This window comes from Microcaecilia unicolor, chromosome 1 (assembly GCF_901765095.1).
Source record: "Microcaecilia unicolor chromosome 1, aMicUni1.1, whole genome shotgun sequence".
Taxonomy (NCBI): domain Eukaryota; kingdom Metazoa; phylum Chordata; class Amphibia; order Gymnophiona; family Siphonopidae; genus Microcaecilia; species Microcaecilia unicolor.
The window spans coordinates 518,769,964-518,788,474 of NC_044031.1; the positions used below are offsets into that span (position 1 = coordinate 518,769,964).

At 44.2% G+C, this 18,511-nt stretch overlaps 1 protein-coding gene across 1 annotated transcript in view; it reads right to left on the minus strand.

Moving 5' to 3' along the window:
- Positions 1–7,430: 7,430 nt before the first annotated feature.
- Positions 7,431–18,511, minus strand: part of PI15 (peptidase inhibitor 15) — a 56,838-nt gene continuing 45,757 nt past the window's right edge. The window contains 3 exon segments of the mRNA XM_030190175.1: positions 7,431–7,912; positions 12,844–12,959; positions 13,073–13,205. Coding sequence (XP_030046035.1) covers positions 7,777–7,912; positions 12,844–12,959; positions 13,073–13,205 — 385 coding nt within the window. The 3' untranslated portion in view covers positions 7,431–7,776.

Genomic DNA, 18,511 nt, shown 5'->3' on the forward strand with positions numbered 1-18,511 from the left:
CACTCATTATTTATAAATAGCACCCATTGCATAAAGTTAGATCTGTGCTAAATTATGCACATTAAGGCGATAGCACCCTTTAATACCTGGCCCTGCTATTATCCAACACTTTCCTGCTTCAAGAAATAGACAATAGTCTATTAAGATACAGAGATAAAAGCATTACCAAAAGTAACATAGTTAGACCTACCCCTCATATATGCCTTCAGTATCTATTTTAATGCAACCTATATATATGACATTCCAAAATATGACCAGTTTCATATCCATAAGCTATACAGTCTAATCAGATTTAACCCTCTCTGATCAGTGAAAGACACTGCATTTTTTTTTCATACAAGCTGCTACAATGAAACAATTTATTCCCAAGTTATTTTCAACTGTTGTAAACTGAAGTGTGACCAAACGGATACACTCTAGCACCATTACCATGTGCCCTGATTCAGTGGCGTTCCTAGGGGGGCGGAAACCCGGGCCGGCGCCCCGCCCCCCGGTGCAGCGCCCCCCCCCCCGATGCAGCGCGGACCCCCCCCGGTGAAAGACCCCCCCCCGTGAAGAGTCCCCCCCGGGTGCATGCTGCTGGGGGGGGGGGGTGCCGCAGCGCGCGCCTCCTGCGAGTTTACTAACTTTGCTCGTTCGCTGCAGCTCCCTCTGCCCCGGAACAGGAAGTAACCTGTTCCGGGGCAGAGGGAGCTGCAGCGAACAAGAGAAGTTAGCGAACTCTAGCAGCAGGCGCGTGCTGCGGCACCCCCCAACGGCGTGCACCCGGGGCGCCCCCACCGCCCCCCCCCCTTGGTACACCACTGCCCTGATTTTATAGTCACATGAAAAAAGCTGATCTGGTTGCATATAAGCATCCTAGTATAATACATATTAGGAACAGATACAACATACATACCCGTTATAAATATTGCCACTTGAATTAAAGATTATTACAATATTTTAGAAATGAGGATAAACTTCAAAACAACATTGCATTACTTGGAAAGCTGGATTCAGACCTGAAGTCTCTGCTGATTTTTTATTTAGATTTTGTTCACACCTTTTTTCAGTAGCAGCTCAATGCCTTATTTTAAATTCTGCCTGTTTAAAAGATGGACGTTATTCATATCTGAAAATATTTTAAGGAATGAACCCTATTGTCTTTTTTCTAGAAAAGAAAATCAATCACACACCTAAAATTTGCTTTAGAAAGGCCCACCATACAGCATTCAACTGTTCAAATAATCATAATAAAAAAAGATCCACCAGACTAATGAGAATACATGTGATACAGCAGCAATTACCCACTTATTCCCCATACTGGCCACTGCCCTTCGGAACAAAGAACAAACTTTTCTGCAGCTGAAAACTGTAAAGGGTCATATATAAATTGCCCCAGGTATAAAAGTGCAATTTGTGCCTAATTTATTATAAAAGGTTGTGTGTACTAAACAGTGCTAATGGCACGTTAGCATTTTTAGTGCTAAATGCTAATGGGCTCATTTTTGAAAGAGAAGGATGCCCATCGTTCGACACAAACCGAGAGATGGGCATCCTTCTCCCAGGGTTGCCCAAATCGGCATAATCGAAAGCTGATTTTGGACACTCTCAACTGCTTTCTGTCGTGGGAGCGACCAAAGTTTCCGGGGTCATGTCGGAAGCATAGCAAAGGTGGGACTGGGGCGAGCCTAACACATTGGCGTCCTCGACCAATAATGGAAAAAAAGGGCGTCCCTGACGAGCACTTGGGCAACTTTACTTGGTCCATTTTGTTTTACGACCAAGCCACAAAAATGTGCCCTAAATGACCAGATGACCACCAGCGGGAATCGGGGATGACCTCCCCCTACTCCCCCAGTGGTCACTAACCCCCTCCCACCCTAAAAAAACATATTTTTTCCAGCCTCTATGCCAGTCTCAAATGTCATACCCAGCTCCATGACAGCAGTATGCAGGTCCCTGGAGCAGTTTTAGTCGATGCAGTGCACTTCAGGCAGGTGGACCCAGGTCTATACCTCCCCCTCCCCCACCTGTTACACTTGTGGTGGTAAATTTGAGCCCTCCAAAACCCACCACAAACCCACTGTATCCACATCTAGGTGTCCCTCTTCATCCCTAAGGGCTATGATAGTGGTGTACAGTTGTGGGGAGTGGGGTTGGGGGGGGGGGTTGGGGGGCTCAGCACCCAAGGTAAGGGAGCTATGCACATGGGAGCTTTTTCTGAAGTCCACTGCAGTGCCCCCTAGGGTGCCTGGTTGGTGTCCTGGCATGTGAGGGGGACCAGTGCACTACGAATGCTGGCTCCTCCCATGACCAAATGGCTTGGATTTGGTCGTTTTTGAGATGGGCGTCCTCGGTTTCCATTATAACCGAAAATCAGGGATGACCATCTTTAAGGATGACCATCTCTAAGGTCGACCTAAATGTTGAGATTTGGGCATCCCCAACCGTATTATCGAAACGAAAGAAGGCCGCCCATCTTGTTTTGATAATATGGGTTTCCCTGCCCTTTGCAGTACGTCTTGCGAGGACGTCCTCAGGAAAACTTGGGCGCCCCATTCGATTATGCCCCTCCACGTCACCCATAGGAACATATAAGTGACTCTAGCATTTAGCACGTGCTAAAAATGCTAGCGCAGCTTAGTATACAGGGCCCAAAGTTTGCTACCAAATTCAAAACTGAATATTGGAATTGTTATGATTTTTTGTTCTCTGTAGAAACTTTTGGGGCATTCTGAAGCAGTACAACATTTCATTTTCTCTATATCCTCCACAAAGCAAATGTAATTGAGAACCAGAGTTAAAATTAGGTAAAAGATTTTTTGTTACGGGTGCATTGTGCTGTAAGGGAGGAATACGTTATGTTTTAAGTTATTTGTAATTGTTTTTTTTTTAACATGATTTATTGAAAACATTTTTTTGTTACATTTTAATTTGTATCAGTTATCTCTTTATGTCCTTGACAGCAATCAGCAAGAAATTTGCAGGTTTTGTCCATTGGCAATGAAGGTAAAAGGAAAAGTTCAGACAGTATTTGGCAAAAAGACCCCCCCCCCCCCCCCAATATTCAGCCAGAGGCAGGCAGCGCTTTTGCTGTCTGCTGCTGGCATTAAACCCAGATATTCAATGCTGGGCCATTTCCGGCAACTGGCACTAAATATCCAGTTTCATTTTTGACCGTGACAACTTAACCGGTTAAGCCATATTCATGGCTAACCAGGCAAGTGCTTAGCAGCTAAAGATAGGCCTCCTATTTATGCAACATATAGCCAGTTCGGGCACTGAATATCCACGACTAACCAGCTATGTCACGTGATACAGCCGGTTAGTGACTAACAGCTAACCACAGATATTCAGCAGGAAATAACTGGTTATCTCCCACTGAATATTTACTGTTAAGTGCTAAAACACTATTTAACTGGCCAGGAGCTGTTCCTGGCCAGTTAAATAGTTTGAGTATCAGGCCTAAAATATTTATCACCACCTGAAAAAAAAAAGTTATTTGAGCTGTACAGGAGTATGAGTCACCTTAGTTGTTTTACTAATGCCATCTATAGCCATGCCATACCCAATAAATTGATCACTCAAACACATATGTACCTTTAATTTGGATCTAGAAACCAGAAAACTGGTATATATTTCCTCACGCTTTAGACCAGCATCTATCTGGACAGGAGCACTGTCATTGTCACACAATTCTGGCTCCCTTTGGGAGTAATTGTGGCACATTTGGGGCCCTTTTACCAAACAACCGTAAAAAGTGACCTCCTTAGCATACCCTTGTGTGGGTCTTTCCCACATGCTAAGGCCATTTTTACCGCTGGGGTAAAATGTCTGAATTTCCTACTTTTTTTGTGTAAATGGTCACACACTAATTTTGCCATTAGCTTGTGGCCTTTAAAACAAATTAGCACCTGAACCCTTACTGCCACCCATTATGTAGCTTTCTTTTACAAAGCTGCGGTAAGCACTAACACGTGCTTACCGCAGCAAAACATGGCACACCACAGGGAATGCTGAGGTATTTCGTGCTAATTTTGCTATGTGTGCATGCTACAAACATGCTAGTATAAATAGCATTTATTCTTTGGCACGAGGGGCATGACTGGGGGTGGAGAGTGGGTGTTTTCTGTTCTAATTGGTTCGTGCAGCTGCATTGCCATGCACTAACCCAGTGGTTCCCAAATTTGGTCCTGGAGGCACCCCAGCCAATCAGATTTTCAGGATATCCACAATATACAGTGCACTCCATTTAAGTGCACGTCAGATAAGTGCATGCTCTGTTTAACTGCATGCTGTACTTTGGTCCCGTTTTTGGCGCCATCAATTTCTATGGGGACAAACTTTGGTTTAGCGCACCACTGATTAAGTGCAAGATTCACTTATATGCATGGTTTAAGACCGCTCCTCTGCAGGAAAGACTCCACATAAGTGCGCGCACAGAATATGGAAGACTATTGGCATGTGACAACCGAGATTTCAAATTTACCGCCCCTTTAACTGCCACAGGCAGAATAAGCGAAAGAATGTTGTTAGAGTGTACACTGGAATCGTCGTCGCGGCAGAACTGTGAGACTTTAACACTGGCTGAACGAATAGAAGTTCTTAAAAAACTAGAAAACAAAGTCAAACGTCTATTGCTAAAGAATATGGTGTCAATCCCAGTCAAATTTCACGTGTCTTGAAGCAGAAAGACCGGTAGAAGATGCTCTTCTTCGGTGGTTTTCTCGAGTCAGGAGCAGACAGTTTCCTGTCAGTGGTCCACTGCTTATGGAGTAAGCTAATAAACTAGCTGAAAGTCTTGGACTAACTGAATTCAAAGCCACTGTTGGATGGTTGGAAAGATGGAAGGAGAGGAACAACATAAAATTCAAGAAACAGCATGGTGAAAAGCAAGACGCTGATGACTTTGGTGCTGAAAATTGGGTTGTTTCAGTTCTTTCTACCATCTTGAATGAGTTTGCACCTCGTGACATTTTCAATGCTGACAAAAATGGTCTCTACTGGCGAGCAATTCCTGATGGAACACTTGCATTCAAACATGCCAAAATACAGGAGGTAAAACGTTGAAGGACTGACTGACGATCCTCCTTTGCTGCAATATGGATGGGAGTGACAAGTTGGAACCCCTCGTCATTGGAAAGAGCAAACAGCCCTGTTGCTTCAAGAAAGTTAAGCGACTTCCTGTTTCATACGAGGCTAATGCAAATTCATGGATGACTGGGGAAATTTGGAAGTAGTGGCTAAAGAAGCTAGACACTAGAATGCGGGAACAAAAGCGTCAGATTTTGTTGCTTTGTGATAATTGTGCTGCACACAGGGATGATTTCAGGCTGTCTAATGTCAAGGTGGTCTTCCTGCTACCAAACACTACCTCTCTGATCCAACCTATGGATCAGGGCATAATAGCCAATTTCAAACAACATTATCAGGCTCTTGTGCTACGTCGTCTGATGAGCGTTATGGATGACCAGACTGGCAAGAATAAACGTGCTATTGAACTGGCTCATAATCTATCACTGTTGGATTCCCTACATATGCAGAAAGAAGCCTGGAATCATGTTACACAGGCAACTATTGTGAACTGCTACAAGCGGGCAAGCTTTGTTAAGGATGTGGAGAGGGACGAAACAGATGCAGCTGTTGCAAACGCGTCAGATGAACAGGTTATTGACATCCCAGCCGGTGTTACTGAAGAGGAGTTTTATCGCTATGTAGGTGTTGATTACGATCTACAAACAGCTGACGACAGCACTGATGTCGAGATATGTGCCTACACGCAGGCAACAACGGCTGATGATGAAACAGATGATGAAATGAGCAGCGAGGCACATGCTGACAAAATTCAACAACCTCCTCTTGTCACTTTTGCAAGAGCGCTGGAGAGTCTCAACATTGTGCGGGCCTATCTGGAGGCCACTGGATGTCAGTGCTAAGACAGTTTTTACCGTCTGGCAGACATAGTCTATGGAACTCACAGGCCCAATAGTGTACAGAGGACTAACTGATTACTTCAAGTAATTCTAATGCCAGTTAACGGAGACTGTATACTGTATGTATAATAATAAAGAGTACTGTACATATGTTTATCAGATGTCAAGCTTCTTTGGGTCACAACAGTTAAGTGCATGCTCCGGTTAACTGCATATATTTCTTTGGTCCCAGACCCTTGCACTTAAGCGGATTGCACTGTATATATTCATGGGAGAGATTTGCATACCAAGGGTCATTTTGGAAAGACATTGATGTATAAATTACACAATTAAAGAAACTGTGTTCCAATTTTGAAGGCTCCTGGTGCTTCCTTTTGCTGTTTGGACTTTGTTCAGTTCTTTGGACCCTCTCTGTGCTGTTCTGAGGTCTATGGCTAGTGCCACTATGGGCATGTAAATGTGATGGTGCCAATGCCAGGTTACACTAGTATTCTGTAACAGTATCTGGGTGCTGTACAGCATCAGAGCACCTAATGGAGGTGCCCACTTCTACAATTAACCCATAGCTTATAATCTGTATTATGTTCCCTGCCTCTTTGTACTATGTTAAACTATGCTCCCTCTAAACTTGAAACAAATGCTTGCAGAAGACTAATTAGTTTCTTAATGAATCTGGAAAAGGCCCATACAAAGGTTCTAATTCACTGGCAGAATTAACTTATAGGGGCCTTCTTACTAAGCAGCGGAAGCTCACTGCAGGTTTGCTGCATGGCAATCCATAACTGTCGCCAGCCCAACATGGGTGCCGGTGGTAGTTCTGCCCCCAGCACGCGCAAAATTGTTCTGGATTTTCTAGTACAGAGGTTACCGCTAGGTTAGCACAGGATTCCGTATTGCCATCTCAATGGGCGATGGTAAGTGATCTTGCCAAAATGGCCACGTAGCAATCAGTGGCGTAGCTACGTGGGGCCATGGGGGCCTGGGCCCCCATAGATTTGGCCCTGGAACCCTCTGCCGACGACCCTCTTGACCCCCCCTTCCGCCGCCAACCCTCCCCCGCTGCCGCCATAGGCTACCTTTGCTGGTGGGGGACCCCAACCCCCGCCAACCGAGGTCCTCTTCTTCTGGCGCAAGGCTTTGTTCTGTTTCTGTGAGTCTGACGTCCTGCACATACAACGTGCAGGACGCCAGACTCACAGAAACAGAACAAAGCCTTGCAGATCAGCCAGCAATGCAGCCGCGCGGGAGAAGAGGACTTCAGCTGGCGGGGGTTGGGGTCCCCTGCCAGCAAATGTACCCGATGGTGACGGCGGTGGCGGGGGAGGGTTGGTGGCGCCAGGAAGGGGGGTCGAAAGGGTTGGCACCGGGGGAGGTCAAAGTTGTTGGTGGCGGCGGCAGCTTGGGGGGTTAAAAATGGCGGGGGGGGGGGTCGGCATCATCAGGGGGGGGCTAAAATGTGCCCCCTCACCTCGAGCTCTGGACCCCCCTCCTGCCAAAGTCTGGCTATGCCCCTGGTAGCAAGTGTGAACTTACCGCACAGCCATTTTTTCCACCTTTTTTACCCACTGCGTTAAAAGGGGACTCTGTGCATTTCAAAAACATGCACTGCCGCTTAGTAAAAGGGCCCCTTAGAAAGTTTTCTACTCAAGATGATTGAGCTTTTTAAAGCATCTAAATTATTTGTAGGGAAGAATTCTTATCACAAATTTCAAAGAGTTAAGTGAATAATAGTTGTCACAAACAGTTATACAAATGAATACAAACATTAAACATAAGGTTATTATTACAGAAAATATATGTAAACCCAATATACAAGCTAGGTGACTCACTAGAAATCATATTCAATACGACTTTTCTTTTTTTATTTAAACCAGTACAAGTAGTTTGATGTCACTCCTGGAAAGCATAAATTGTCCGTGCAAGAGCCTCCATAACTTGGTGGACATGCTGAACACGGTACTCCAACTTTGTACGGAGCATCCCCAATCCAGTTTCCCCTAGAAATGAAAATTCAGCAACATTTATCATTATTAGTCGACAATTCTGATTATACAATCCTACTAGACAAATATAACGTATCCCGAAAGAAATTTAATTTGAGTTGGTTATGTCTCTAATCTAATTTGAATGTTTCTTGATTTCCAAAATTCCCACAAACAGGTTTATCTATTAAAGCACTTTAGAATCAGCATGCCCTACGCATCACCTGATAATTTCACACCCATTTTAAACTAATTATAGCATCTTCTTATATAACATGTTTTACACACTGGAAATTGCTATTGCAAAATTGCATGGATGAACATGTGCATATGAGTATATGTGCTGACAAGAATACACATAGGGCCCTGTCTACAAAGGCACATTAGCGATTTTAGCGTGCGCTAAAAATGAGTAGCTAAGGGCTTCTTTTACAAAGACGCACTAGCGATTCCCATACGGCAAATGAAAGGAAGTCCGTAGGAATTGAATGGGCTTCCTCTCATTTGCTGCACCGAGAATTGGTAGTGCGGCTTTGTAAAAGAGGCTGTAATAGCTTACCAGCCTGGTTGGCGTGCTAGCAGTTAACTGCACCACCAGAGATGTAATTAAATTTCAATACAGTGCTCCACAAAAGCTGCCAAAATTTCAGATAAAGTGCAGCCAAGTTCATTTACAGCTGCGTGCAGTTTTCATTTGACCTTACAAGCTGTGCTATTCTTACAATAATAATAAGCTTTGATCTGTCATTTATCTTTCCTCCCTGGGACCACTGGGCTGCTGACGTGGAGTCTGATACTTCTGAGGAGCCTCTTAAAGGGGCTACTGCAGGTTCAACCCTCCAGTCCCCAACACCCTTGATCAGAAGTCCCCACCCCTGAAAATCCTCTTCTTAGAAAAGCTCTCCAATCCTTGAAAGCACCTTCTTAGAAAGCTTTCCCCTCTCCCACCCCGTGTACAACTACTAGGGACTAAACTGCCAAATAAAGGACTGTTCCTTGATTTACCAGCTTGACCCTTAGTAGTACTACTGCTGTGACACTACTATTTTGAATCTGGGTGCTGATGGGGCAGGATCTAGAGGGAATAGCTCCAAACCCCCCTCCAATAGCTGCTGGGAGGGTTGGGGAATTGGGAGGCATTCTAAGAATAAGCTTTACAGGAGTTTGTGTTTGTGTGTGTGTGTGTGTGTGTGTGTGTGTGGGGGGGGGGGGGGGGGGTTCTGGTTGAAGCATCAATGCGTGGGAGGGTTTACAATCTGCAGCAGTGTTGTAGAAGATAAAGGACTTGGCTTGTATTTGGATTGTGGTCTCTAGGAATGTATGATGTTTCCAGCTGTAGCAATGCAAAATTTCATTTGCCATGCTACTTGAAGTACTCTGGTAAAATAACAGTTTAGTAGTTAGGAAAGCAATTACTTGTCCTTCTGGGCTCATTGCTGATATAACTATGCTGATGAAAAAAATTCAACTCAAAATCCTTGACTCTCAAACAAGAGGCTGAAAGTCGTATTGACTTTGAGTAATCTGGGAGGGAAAGTGGAGAAAATCTAGGCTGATGAATTATATCTGATGAAAGACAATATGGTCTTACAAAATAAGATGTAGATGCTAGAACATATCATTAGAAGGAGGAATTTACATTTTGTTACGTTTCCTAAGGTTCATGTATTATCTGGGAACATGCTTAGGAATGCTTTATTGAGATTATAGCCGGGCTAGATATGCATTGGCCCAGGGCAGAAACTGGGGAGAAGGCCCCAAAGCCCACCTTCAGGGTGTGCTTCATTCCGCTTGAGGTAGGCTTGTGGACCCCCTGTTTTCTGGGTAATTGCCACCCCTAACACCAGCCTGGGACATTAGGCACACTCTGAGATTGTTTCCCAACTTCAAAAGTATATTATGTGCTCCGATATTTAGGAAGTGTATTGGAGAAGCTTTAAAGGCTCAAAATTCTCAACTATTTTATCATTTGTAGTTTGGGGGAATATAGTGCAGTTGGATGTACTTTATTAATTTTATTCTGGATCTTGACCAAGGGAAGATTCTGAACTTTATTTTCATATATGTACTCTATTTGTGAATACACAATTATCTTCTGACTCGAGTTACACAGAGGAGGAATTATTTCCGTGAATTAAACGTTAGTAGCGTACAGTTGTCTGACCTTTTGAGAGACAAATTGATGTTGCCTTTAATCTTAACCCCTGTTGGTGATTTACCCTGGATTGGCCGCTGTTGGAAAAAAGACACTAGGCTTGATGGACCTTCGATTTGTCCCACTATGGCAATGTTTATGTACTAATGTTGTTATATTTGTATAAAGATAAAGGATGAAGGTACAAAGTGAGGAAATTTGGCGCATAAATGTATTGCTGGTTTTGCCTATCCTAAACAAAAGTTCAATCAAATATGGTATACAAATATCAGATAGTTATGTATTTTTATAAGACAGGCAAGGTTTCTACAATACATTTTTAAAGATACATTTGTTTGAACTTCACCAAAACTGCCAAATATAGTGTATTTTGGTCACAAATGTTTCTTAGGACCTGTTTCACTCACAGACTGATATTTGAAAAATGCTAAGCACCTGCCATAGATACCTCTGTTTTAGTCACCTAACGTTAGAAATGTCAGTCAATAGGTGTCTCAGTTGTAGGCTAAAAATTCACGTAGCTGCCTAAAACAGAGGCTTTTATGCTGTCCTAATTTATCCACATACTTAGCTGGTTAGTGGACTGAATATTGCCACTAACGAGCTAAGTCATGCCTCCACCCAATCTCTGCTTCTGGACTGCCCCTAACCTAGCCAGTTAGTGACTGGCTGGTTAGAGTCGATATTCAGTATCACCCAGTTAAATGCCACAGAATACTGGATGCCAGAAAGCTCAGTGGCTTTTAACCAGGCAGGAGCCTGTCCTTTCACAAATCATTGAAAACATATCTCTTTACCAAAGCCTACCTCGAGAATCCATAACCAACTACAACATATCGACACTCCTCCCTTACTTTGATCATCTTCGTTCTATAACTGCTTGATCAGATCGACTGTTAGCCTGTTATCATTGATATCTTTATACCACTAAATGTACCTCTTACCCTGAAATGGTGATGCCATGACAGGTTTTTGTAAGCCACATTGAGCCTGCAAATAGGTGGGAAAATGTGGGATACAAGTGCAATAAAATAAATAAATAAATAAATATAGAGGCGTATGATTTTGCCTCATTCTGGGCCAGATTCGAGAAAAAATGCACTGGCTCCCAATCAAAGAACGTATTGCTTTCAAAATATGCACCCTGGTTCATAAAATTATCTACGGCAAAGCCCAGGGATACATGACAGACCTCATAGACCTACCAACCAGAAACACAACAGGATCAACACGAACATACTTAAATCTCCACTACCCAAGCTGCAAAGGACCTAAATACAAATCAACCTATGCATCCAGCTTTTCCTACATAAGCACACAACTATGGAACACATTACCAAAAGCCGTGAAAACAACTTATGATCACCTAAACTTCTGGAAATCATTAAAAACTAACCTGTTCAAAAAGGCATAACCTACCGACCCAACTTAAATGCCTGTACCCTGCAACACAATGAAACCAAAGCTCATAATGGACATATAATAACTCTTTCTCTCTATGATTCCCTAATGTGTCTGTACACACAAACCTTATTCTACCACAACATTACTGTATTTGTTCATACCGGAATTGGCAAACGCCTTTACAGTACTATGTAAGCCACATTGAGCCTGCAAATAGGTGGGAAAATGTAGGATACAAATGTAACAAATAAATTAAATAAATTTTTTAAAATGGTGCTCAAATTTAGGCGCAGGGAAAAATTTGTGCTAAGTGATATTCTACAAAGGGCACTCCGGGCTGAGTGCCATTTACAGAGTAGTGCTTAGAGTGGATTCCCATGGTCAACTTTGGGCACAGGGACTTAGTCAGTTGAAACTTGGCATAAATCCAGGCGCCCAAGTTGGGCGCATGACTCGGTATTCTATAACACTGCACCTAAATATTTGGAATGTCCTTGATCCACCCATGTCCCTCCCATGGCTAGACCCCCTTTTGAGTTGCACATGAGACACTTTGGATTGCAGCATTATAGAATAGCACATGGGCAAATACACATGTAAATCCAAATTAGTGCCAATTAAATACCAATTAACTCTCATTAGCATCAATAGTTGGTTGTCAGCACCCAAAGGACTAGTTTACATGTGCATCTGGGATACACATCTAAATTTGGGCGACCTGTGTAGAATCCGGGGGGGGGGGGGGGGGGCTATGTCTACAGTTCAATACACTTAGTAAAATAGACCTTATGTCCCAAATTTGGGTGAGTCAAAGCCTGCATCTGTACATCAACTAGGAACAATGGAGTGAATTCTATATATGGCACCAAAAGAAATCAGCACAGAAAAAAACATGCTTAGCACTATTCAATAAACCTCACCAAAGTTAGGCATAGTTTATAGAATAGCCCACTTAGGACTGACCATTTATGCCAACTAAAACCGGTATAACTTAGGTGCAGATCAGACACACTCTAACAGTGTGCATAATTTTTAGGAACGCCCACGACCCGCCTATGCCCCTCCTATGGACACACCTCCTTATGAGATCTAAGGATTAGAATTTTTGCGCACCACTTTACAGAAGTTATATGCGTAAATTCTAATTAGTGCCAATTAGTGCTGATCATTACTTGTTAGTGGCCAATTATCGGTGTCCATTGGCTTGTTAACCAATAAAGTTGAGGACGCGATTTGGCCACACTGCCAAATTTGCATTCGCAACATTAGGTGCCATATATAGAATCTGGGGGAATATATACAAAAATAGCGAAACTTCAGAGAGACCTAGATAAATGAATGCAGAAGTAAATACAAATATGTGAAAGTAGTAACATAGTGCACTTACTTAGGGGAGTAATTGCATACCAGGTAAACAGCTCGTCGCCATATAGATCCCCAGACATTCATGTTGTAACATGTGTTAATTGCACAGCCTATTCGGTTGGACGTGGCCCATACCATCTGAATAAATATGAAATATATAACACTCATAGGTAAATATAATATTTAGTTATGTGCAACAGTCAATCTTGAATTGTAAACTGGCGATGGAAGAAGAATGCAATTCATACAACCTGTGTATAATGTGTGCACATGGGTCCATAGCATCTTAGGGGACACCTGGGATTGCAGTCTTGAGGGTATGGAAAAGCATAATCTTTAACTTCATCATACCACGGCTTTACCAGCTGGAGAATAGACCGATATCTATAGTCATAAAATAAGAAAGCTAGTCTTTAGAAAGTGTACTGTAACTGTTTAATGCAAGGTATCTTGGTTAGCAGTGGGATCAGCACATTAGCAGTGCCATTCGACAATTTGGGACCTCAATTTAGGCACCTCAGTGCTGTGGGCTGAGCACTAATTCTATAACGGCATCTTGGTGTCAGGATTCCTTTATAGAGCACTAGTGCAAGTCAGCATTGATGCTCCAACACCAGGGGGCAGATGATCAAAAGCAAACACCAGCGCTAGAGGCTGTTAGTGCCATACTAGCGCTGGCGTTTGCTACCGCCCCATGATCAGAGACCTCGAGTACGTGAAACAATGTGCTCGAGGGCTCTTTGCGCAAGTAGCATGCAAATGCATGCTAAACAGGGCTTAGCGCATTCATCGCCAATGAGCAGCAGTCAGCACGCCAAAATTTGGGTCGCTGGCCGCGGCAAACCCTACGCCAGATCCGAGCTGGCATTAGGGTTTGCAGATCATTGGGGAGGAATGGTGAGCCCTGTCCAGCATGCAGTTGCATGCTGGCAGGCCCCCGTTCCCCCCCAAAGCAAACCTGCCAACAGCGAGCAATGGGGAGGACTGGAGGTCTGGCAGACCTCCAGCCCACCCCAAATCCCCCCCACCCCCAGCATTGTCTGCTGAATCCCTGGTGGTCCAGTGTGAAAAAGAAACCCCTCACGGCCCCCCTACCTTAGTTGGAGGAGGAAGGTAACCTGCCTCCCTCCTCTTCCTTGGGTTGATGCCGCTGCAAAATGGCGGCACCCAGCTCCTCCCAGTGCATCCTGGGATGAGCTGGGCGGGGCTACAGACCATATAAGGGAATTGATCCCTTATATGGTCTGTAGCCCCGCCCAGCGCATCCCAGGGTGCACTGGGCGGGGCTCAGCGCTGCCATTTTGCGGCATTGTCAATCCAAGGAAGAGGAGGGAGGCAGGCTACCCTCCTCCTCCAACTAAGGTAGGGGGGCCGTGAGGGGGTTCTTTTTCAAGCTGGACCACCAGGGATTCGACAGACAATGGTGGGGGGGGGGGGATTTGGGGTGGGCTGGAGGTCCGCCGGAACTCCAGCCCCCTCATCGCTTGCTGGGAGGGGGGTTTGGCCGGCGGCCACTGGACCACCAGGGACCATTTTGGGGGGGGGGGGTTGGGGGGCTGGAGACCCACTGGATCTCCAGCCCTCCCTGGGGGGGGGATCGTCAGGGGGACCGGACAGGGGTAGGGTAGGGGTTGCTCGGGGCAGGGGTAGTCAGGTACTGGTGGTCCCATGGACCTCCAGCCCCTGTGTTTGACAGGTTTGGGCTTTTGACAGCCCAGACCTGTCAAACAAGTGCAGGAGGATTGTGCTGAGCGCATGCTCAGGCACAATTTGCCCGCACTTCTACCCTATGATCAGAGATAATTGCGCTGCTTAAATTTGCATGCATTATCTCTGATCATAGGTCTAATAGCACCCCGCGCTGTTCCAGCGCTATTTTAGAGCACTGTTTGGAACAGCGCGGGGCTTTTGATCATCTGCCTGCATGTGTAAGTTGGCACCCCTAAGTGCATCATGCAGGGCAAGTGGCCTATAAAAATCTACAGGTTACTCTTTGTAAGTTGGTACCATGTCCATTTCCTGCCCACGCTCTGTCCACATGCATGCTTCCCTTGCACTTATGCACCATAGTACTTGTGGAGGGACATTTTCGATATTACGTCTAAGTCCAACTTTGAATGTTTTGTGCTAAACATCCCAAATCCAAAAAGGAAATGTGGTCATATTCGAAACAGCAAAACATTTTTTTAAAAATGGCCACATGCTAGATGATTTTGTGTTCTGTGCATTTATCTTTCTGGTTCATTTTCAGAAAAAAAAACGTACAAGTGAAAACGCACAAAATCAAACCATAAGGATGTAGGAGGAGCCAAAAATTTTAGTAGACTGGCCACACAGGCATCCCAGGAGAGCAATGGGGCATCCTAGGGGGCACTGCAGTGGACTTTATATAAAGGTTCTCAGGTACACATCTCACCGTTACCACCTTATATTGTAAGTTGAGCCCTACCAAACCCGCCCAAAACCCACTGTCTCCAACTGTACATCACTTCAATAGTCCTTATGGGTCAAGGTATCACTTATATGTGGGTACACTAGGTTTTTGGTGAGTTTTGGAGGGCTCAGACGCAGGGCCACTGAGAGGGGGGGCAGGGGGGACAAAATTCCCCGGGCCTCCAAGGGGGGCCCGGCACTGCAGTCCCCTCCACCTGCCCCCTCTGTCCATCACCGGGCTGGGCCCCCCGAAATAAAATCATAGCGCCTCACCTCGACCTCGCTCCATGTGAAAGAAGCGCAGCAGCTGCAGTCTGCAGATTGCCTCCCTTTGGGCCTTCCCCCCTCCGTCTACCACTGGGCCGGGCCCCCCTGAATTAAAATCATAGCGCCTCACCTCGACTTTGGTCCGTGTGAAAGAAGCACAGCAGCGGCAGTCTGCAGATCGCCTCCCTTTGGGTGGAGGGGTGGCGGCGATGACCTTGGGGGGGCGGGGCCCCGGGGGCGGCCTTGCCCCAGGCCCGGCCCAGTCTCTTGGCGGCCCTGCTCAGACGTTCCACCACAAGTGTAACAGAGTGGAATACGGGCCGGAGTCCTGCACTGTACTGATCACTACACTACTCCAAGGACCTGCTTGCTGCTCTAATAGGCCTGGCCATAACATCTGAAGCTGTCATAGAGGCTGGTATGTACTTTTTTTTACATCTTTGGGAGGTGGGAAAGGGTCAGCCGCCACTGGAGAAGTAAGGTGGGTGGTCAACTGGTCCTTTAGGCCACCTTTTTGTGCCTTATTCATTCTAAAAACAGGTCTAGTCCAAAACATTTAGATTGCAGCCCTGGAGGTTTTTGTTTTGTTCCATTATGGCTGCAAAAGTTCCAAGTGTTAGGAATGCCCTAATCCCACACCCAACATGCCCCCAACATGCCTCCTTGTGATTTGGACACACTGGAGAGAAATCTGCAAAACAGGTTTCAAAAATAGCAATTTGGACATTTTGAAAAGAAGCTTCTCAAAATGCTGCTTTATGACACCTTTTAAATGATTTTCTGTTTTGAAAATGAACCCTATGCTCTCCCTTATAGAATAGCAAGTAATGCATTTGGGCACCTAAGAAGCGCTAATTGTAAGGCTGCCTAGTGGATCCAGATTCACAGGACAGGGTTGATCCAGTCCTGGGTTTACCCCATTGCATAAAGGGACTTGTAGTTCTGATTTCCTCATTGAATTCCCTAGGAAAAGCAAGACTACAAGTCTCAGCATGCACTGTCCTGCAAATCTGGATCCAGTTAGCAGCCTTAATTGGTGCATTTATCCATGCAAGGCACTTGTAACTACCCAGTTATTGAATTGCCTATTACTACTACTTATCATTTCTATAGCACTACTAGATGTTCTCAGCGCTGTACACTTGAACATGAAGAGACAGTCACTGCTCAACAGAGCTTACAAACTAATTAGGACAAACAGGACAAATAAGAGATAACTCATAAGCTCAAGCTTCCTTCTAATGACAGTAGATAACTATTTGTTCTACCAATAGTTCACAATGAGAGGCAATTTTCTGCTTGATCCTGGTAAATTTGCTTGATATACTTGCATATGGTGATAAAATTGATTGATTTGCTTTTTCTCCAGAGAACAGTTGACAGTTTCTATTCACATGTTAAGATCTTCAATTTTTTTCAGGGGCCTTCCGGACTTCTAACAGTTCTCAGGTTTTCAAAACCCAGCTCACAACTATTAATCATAGAAGGACCCCCCAAAAAAGACCAGGGATCTTTTTAGAGGACCAACTGAGACTTTCCCTCATTTTTAATTCTAAATCTTTTGAAGTTTCAGTTTTCCAAAAGGGGGGAGTGTTGGATTATTTGTAGTAAATAATTAGCAGATTTTAGTACACACAGCTTCAGCTTTAGAAATGTTAATTTCTTTCTTCATCTCTCTCTCATTCACCCCTGAATAATTCACTGCTGAGTCACTTTAAAGTTGAAGTAACAAAACATCTGTTTACTCACAGTTTGTAGTTAGATTATAATCAGACAGGCTTATATATACATATTACTATACATTTGTATTATCAGCTCCTTCCATGTGCTTAGATGGTAATGGATGCTCACACCACCATAGATCCTCTCAGGTTAGGAGAGATCATGAGCTCCATGTGCTCCATGTGCTGCATCTACTGCATCTATCCCCCACAGGAAGTTGCATAGCTATGTGACCTCTCTAAGTAATTCACATCAGAGGTCACAGAGTAATCACAGAGAAATAATAGGTGACAGGCAATGCATGCAAAATACAATTACATTCCAACAAACCCCTTCTCATGCATAACTGTCATGCAATTATTTATTCATACAAAGTCCAAGCTTTATACGCAGATTCACAAAATGTTCTCTGGGTAACGGTTTGGTCATGATGTCAGCTGTCATCTCACTGGTGTGACAATAGTGTAGACTGATGACCCCTTCTTTTGCCAACTCTCGCACGTTGTGGTATTTCGTTGCGATGTGCTTGGTGCGTGACTGAACCTTGTCATTCTGTGACAGTCGGATGCAGCTCTGATTATCTTCCATTATCTGGATTGGTCTCTGTTCAGCTATTCCGAAATCCAGCAAAAGTTTTTCAATCCACATCAGTTCTCTGCACGCTTCCGATACGGCCACATATTCAGCTTCTGTAGAAGACAAACTCACAATACTTTGTTTATGACTGGCCCATGAAATTTGTACATTTCCATACATAAACACATATCCACTTGTGGATTTATAATCAGAATGATCCCCTGCCCAATCTGAATCACAGTAACATATTAGTTTTGGATTACTATTGGCTGAAATCTTTAATTTACAATCAATGGTACCCTTTAAATACCTTACCATCCTTTTAACTGCAGTCCAATCTGATTTGGTAGGTGAGCTGACCCTTCTGCTCAAAATTCCTACTGCATTTGCTATATCAGCCCTGTATGTGGTAGCTAGATATAAAAGCTTACCTATGGCTGATCTATATTGGATGTTATCTGGTAAAGGTTCTCTTACTGTTTCATCCTTCAGAAAATCAGTGATCATGGGAGTGCTTACAACTTGGGCATCTTGCATACCTAAACTTTCAATAAGCTCATTTATTTTCTGCTTCTGGCTTAGAAGATAAGAACCATCATTTTGTTTCTCAATTTCTATACCAAGATAGTATGACACATTACCAAGTTCTTTTATCTCAACATTGTGGTTTAAACACTTTACAATGTCCTTGT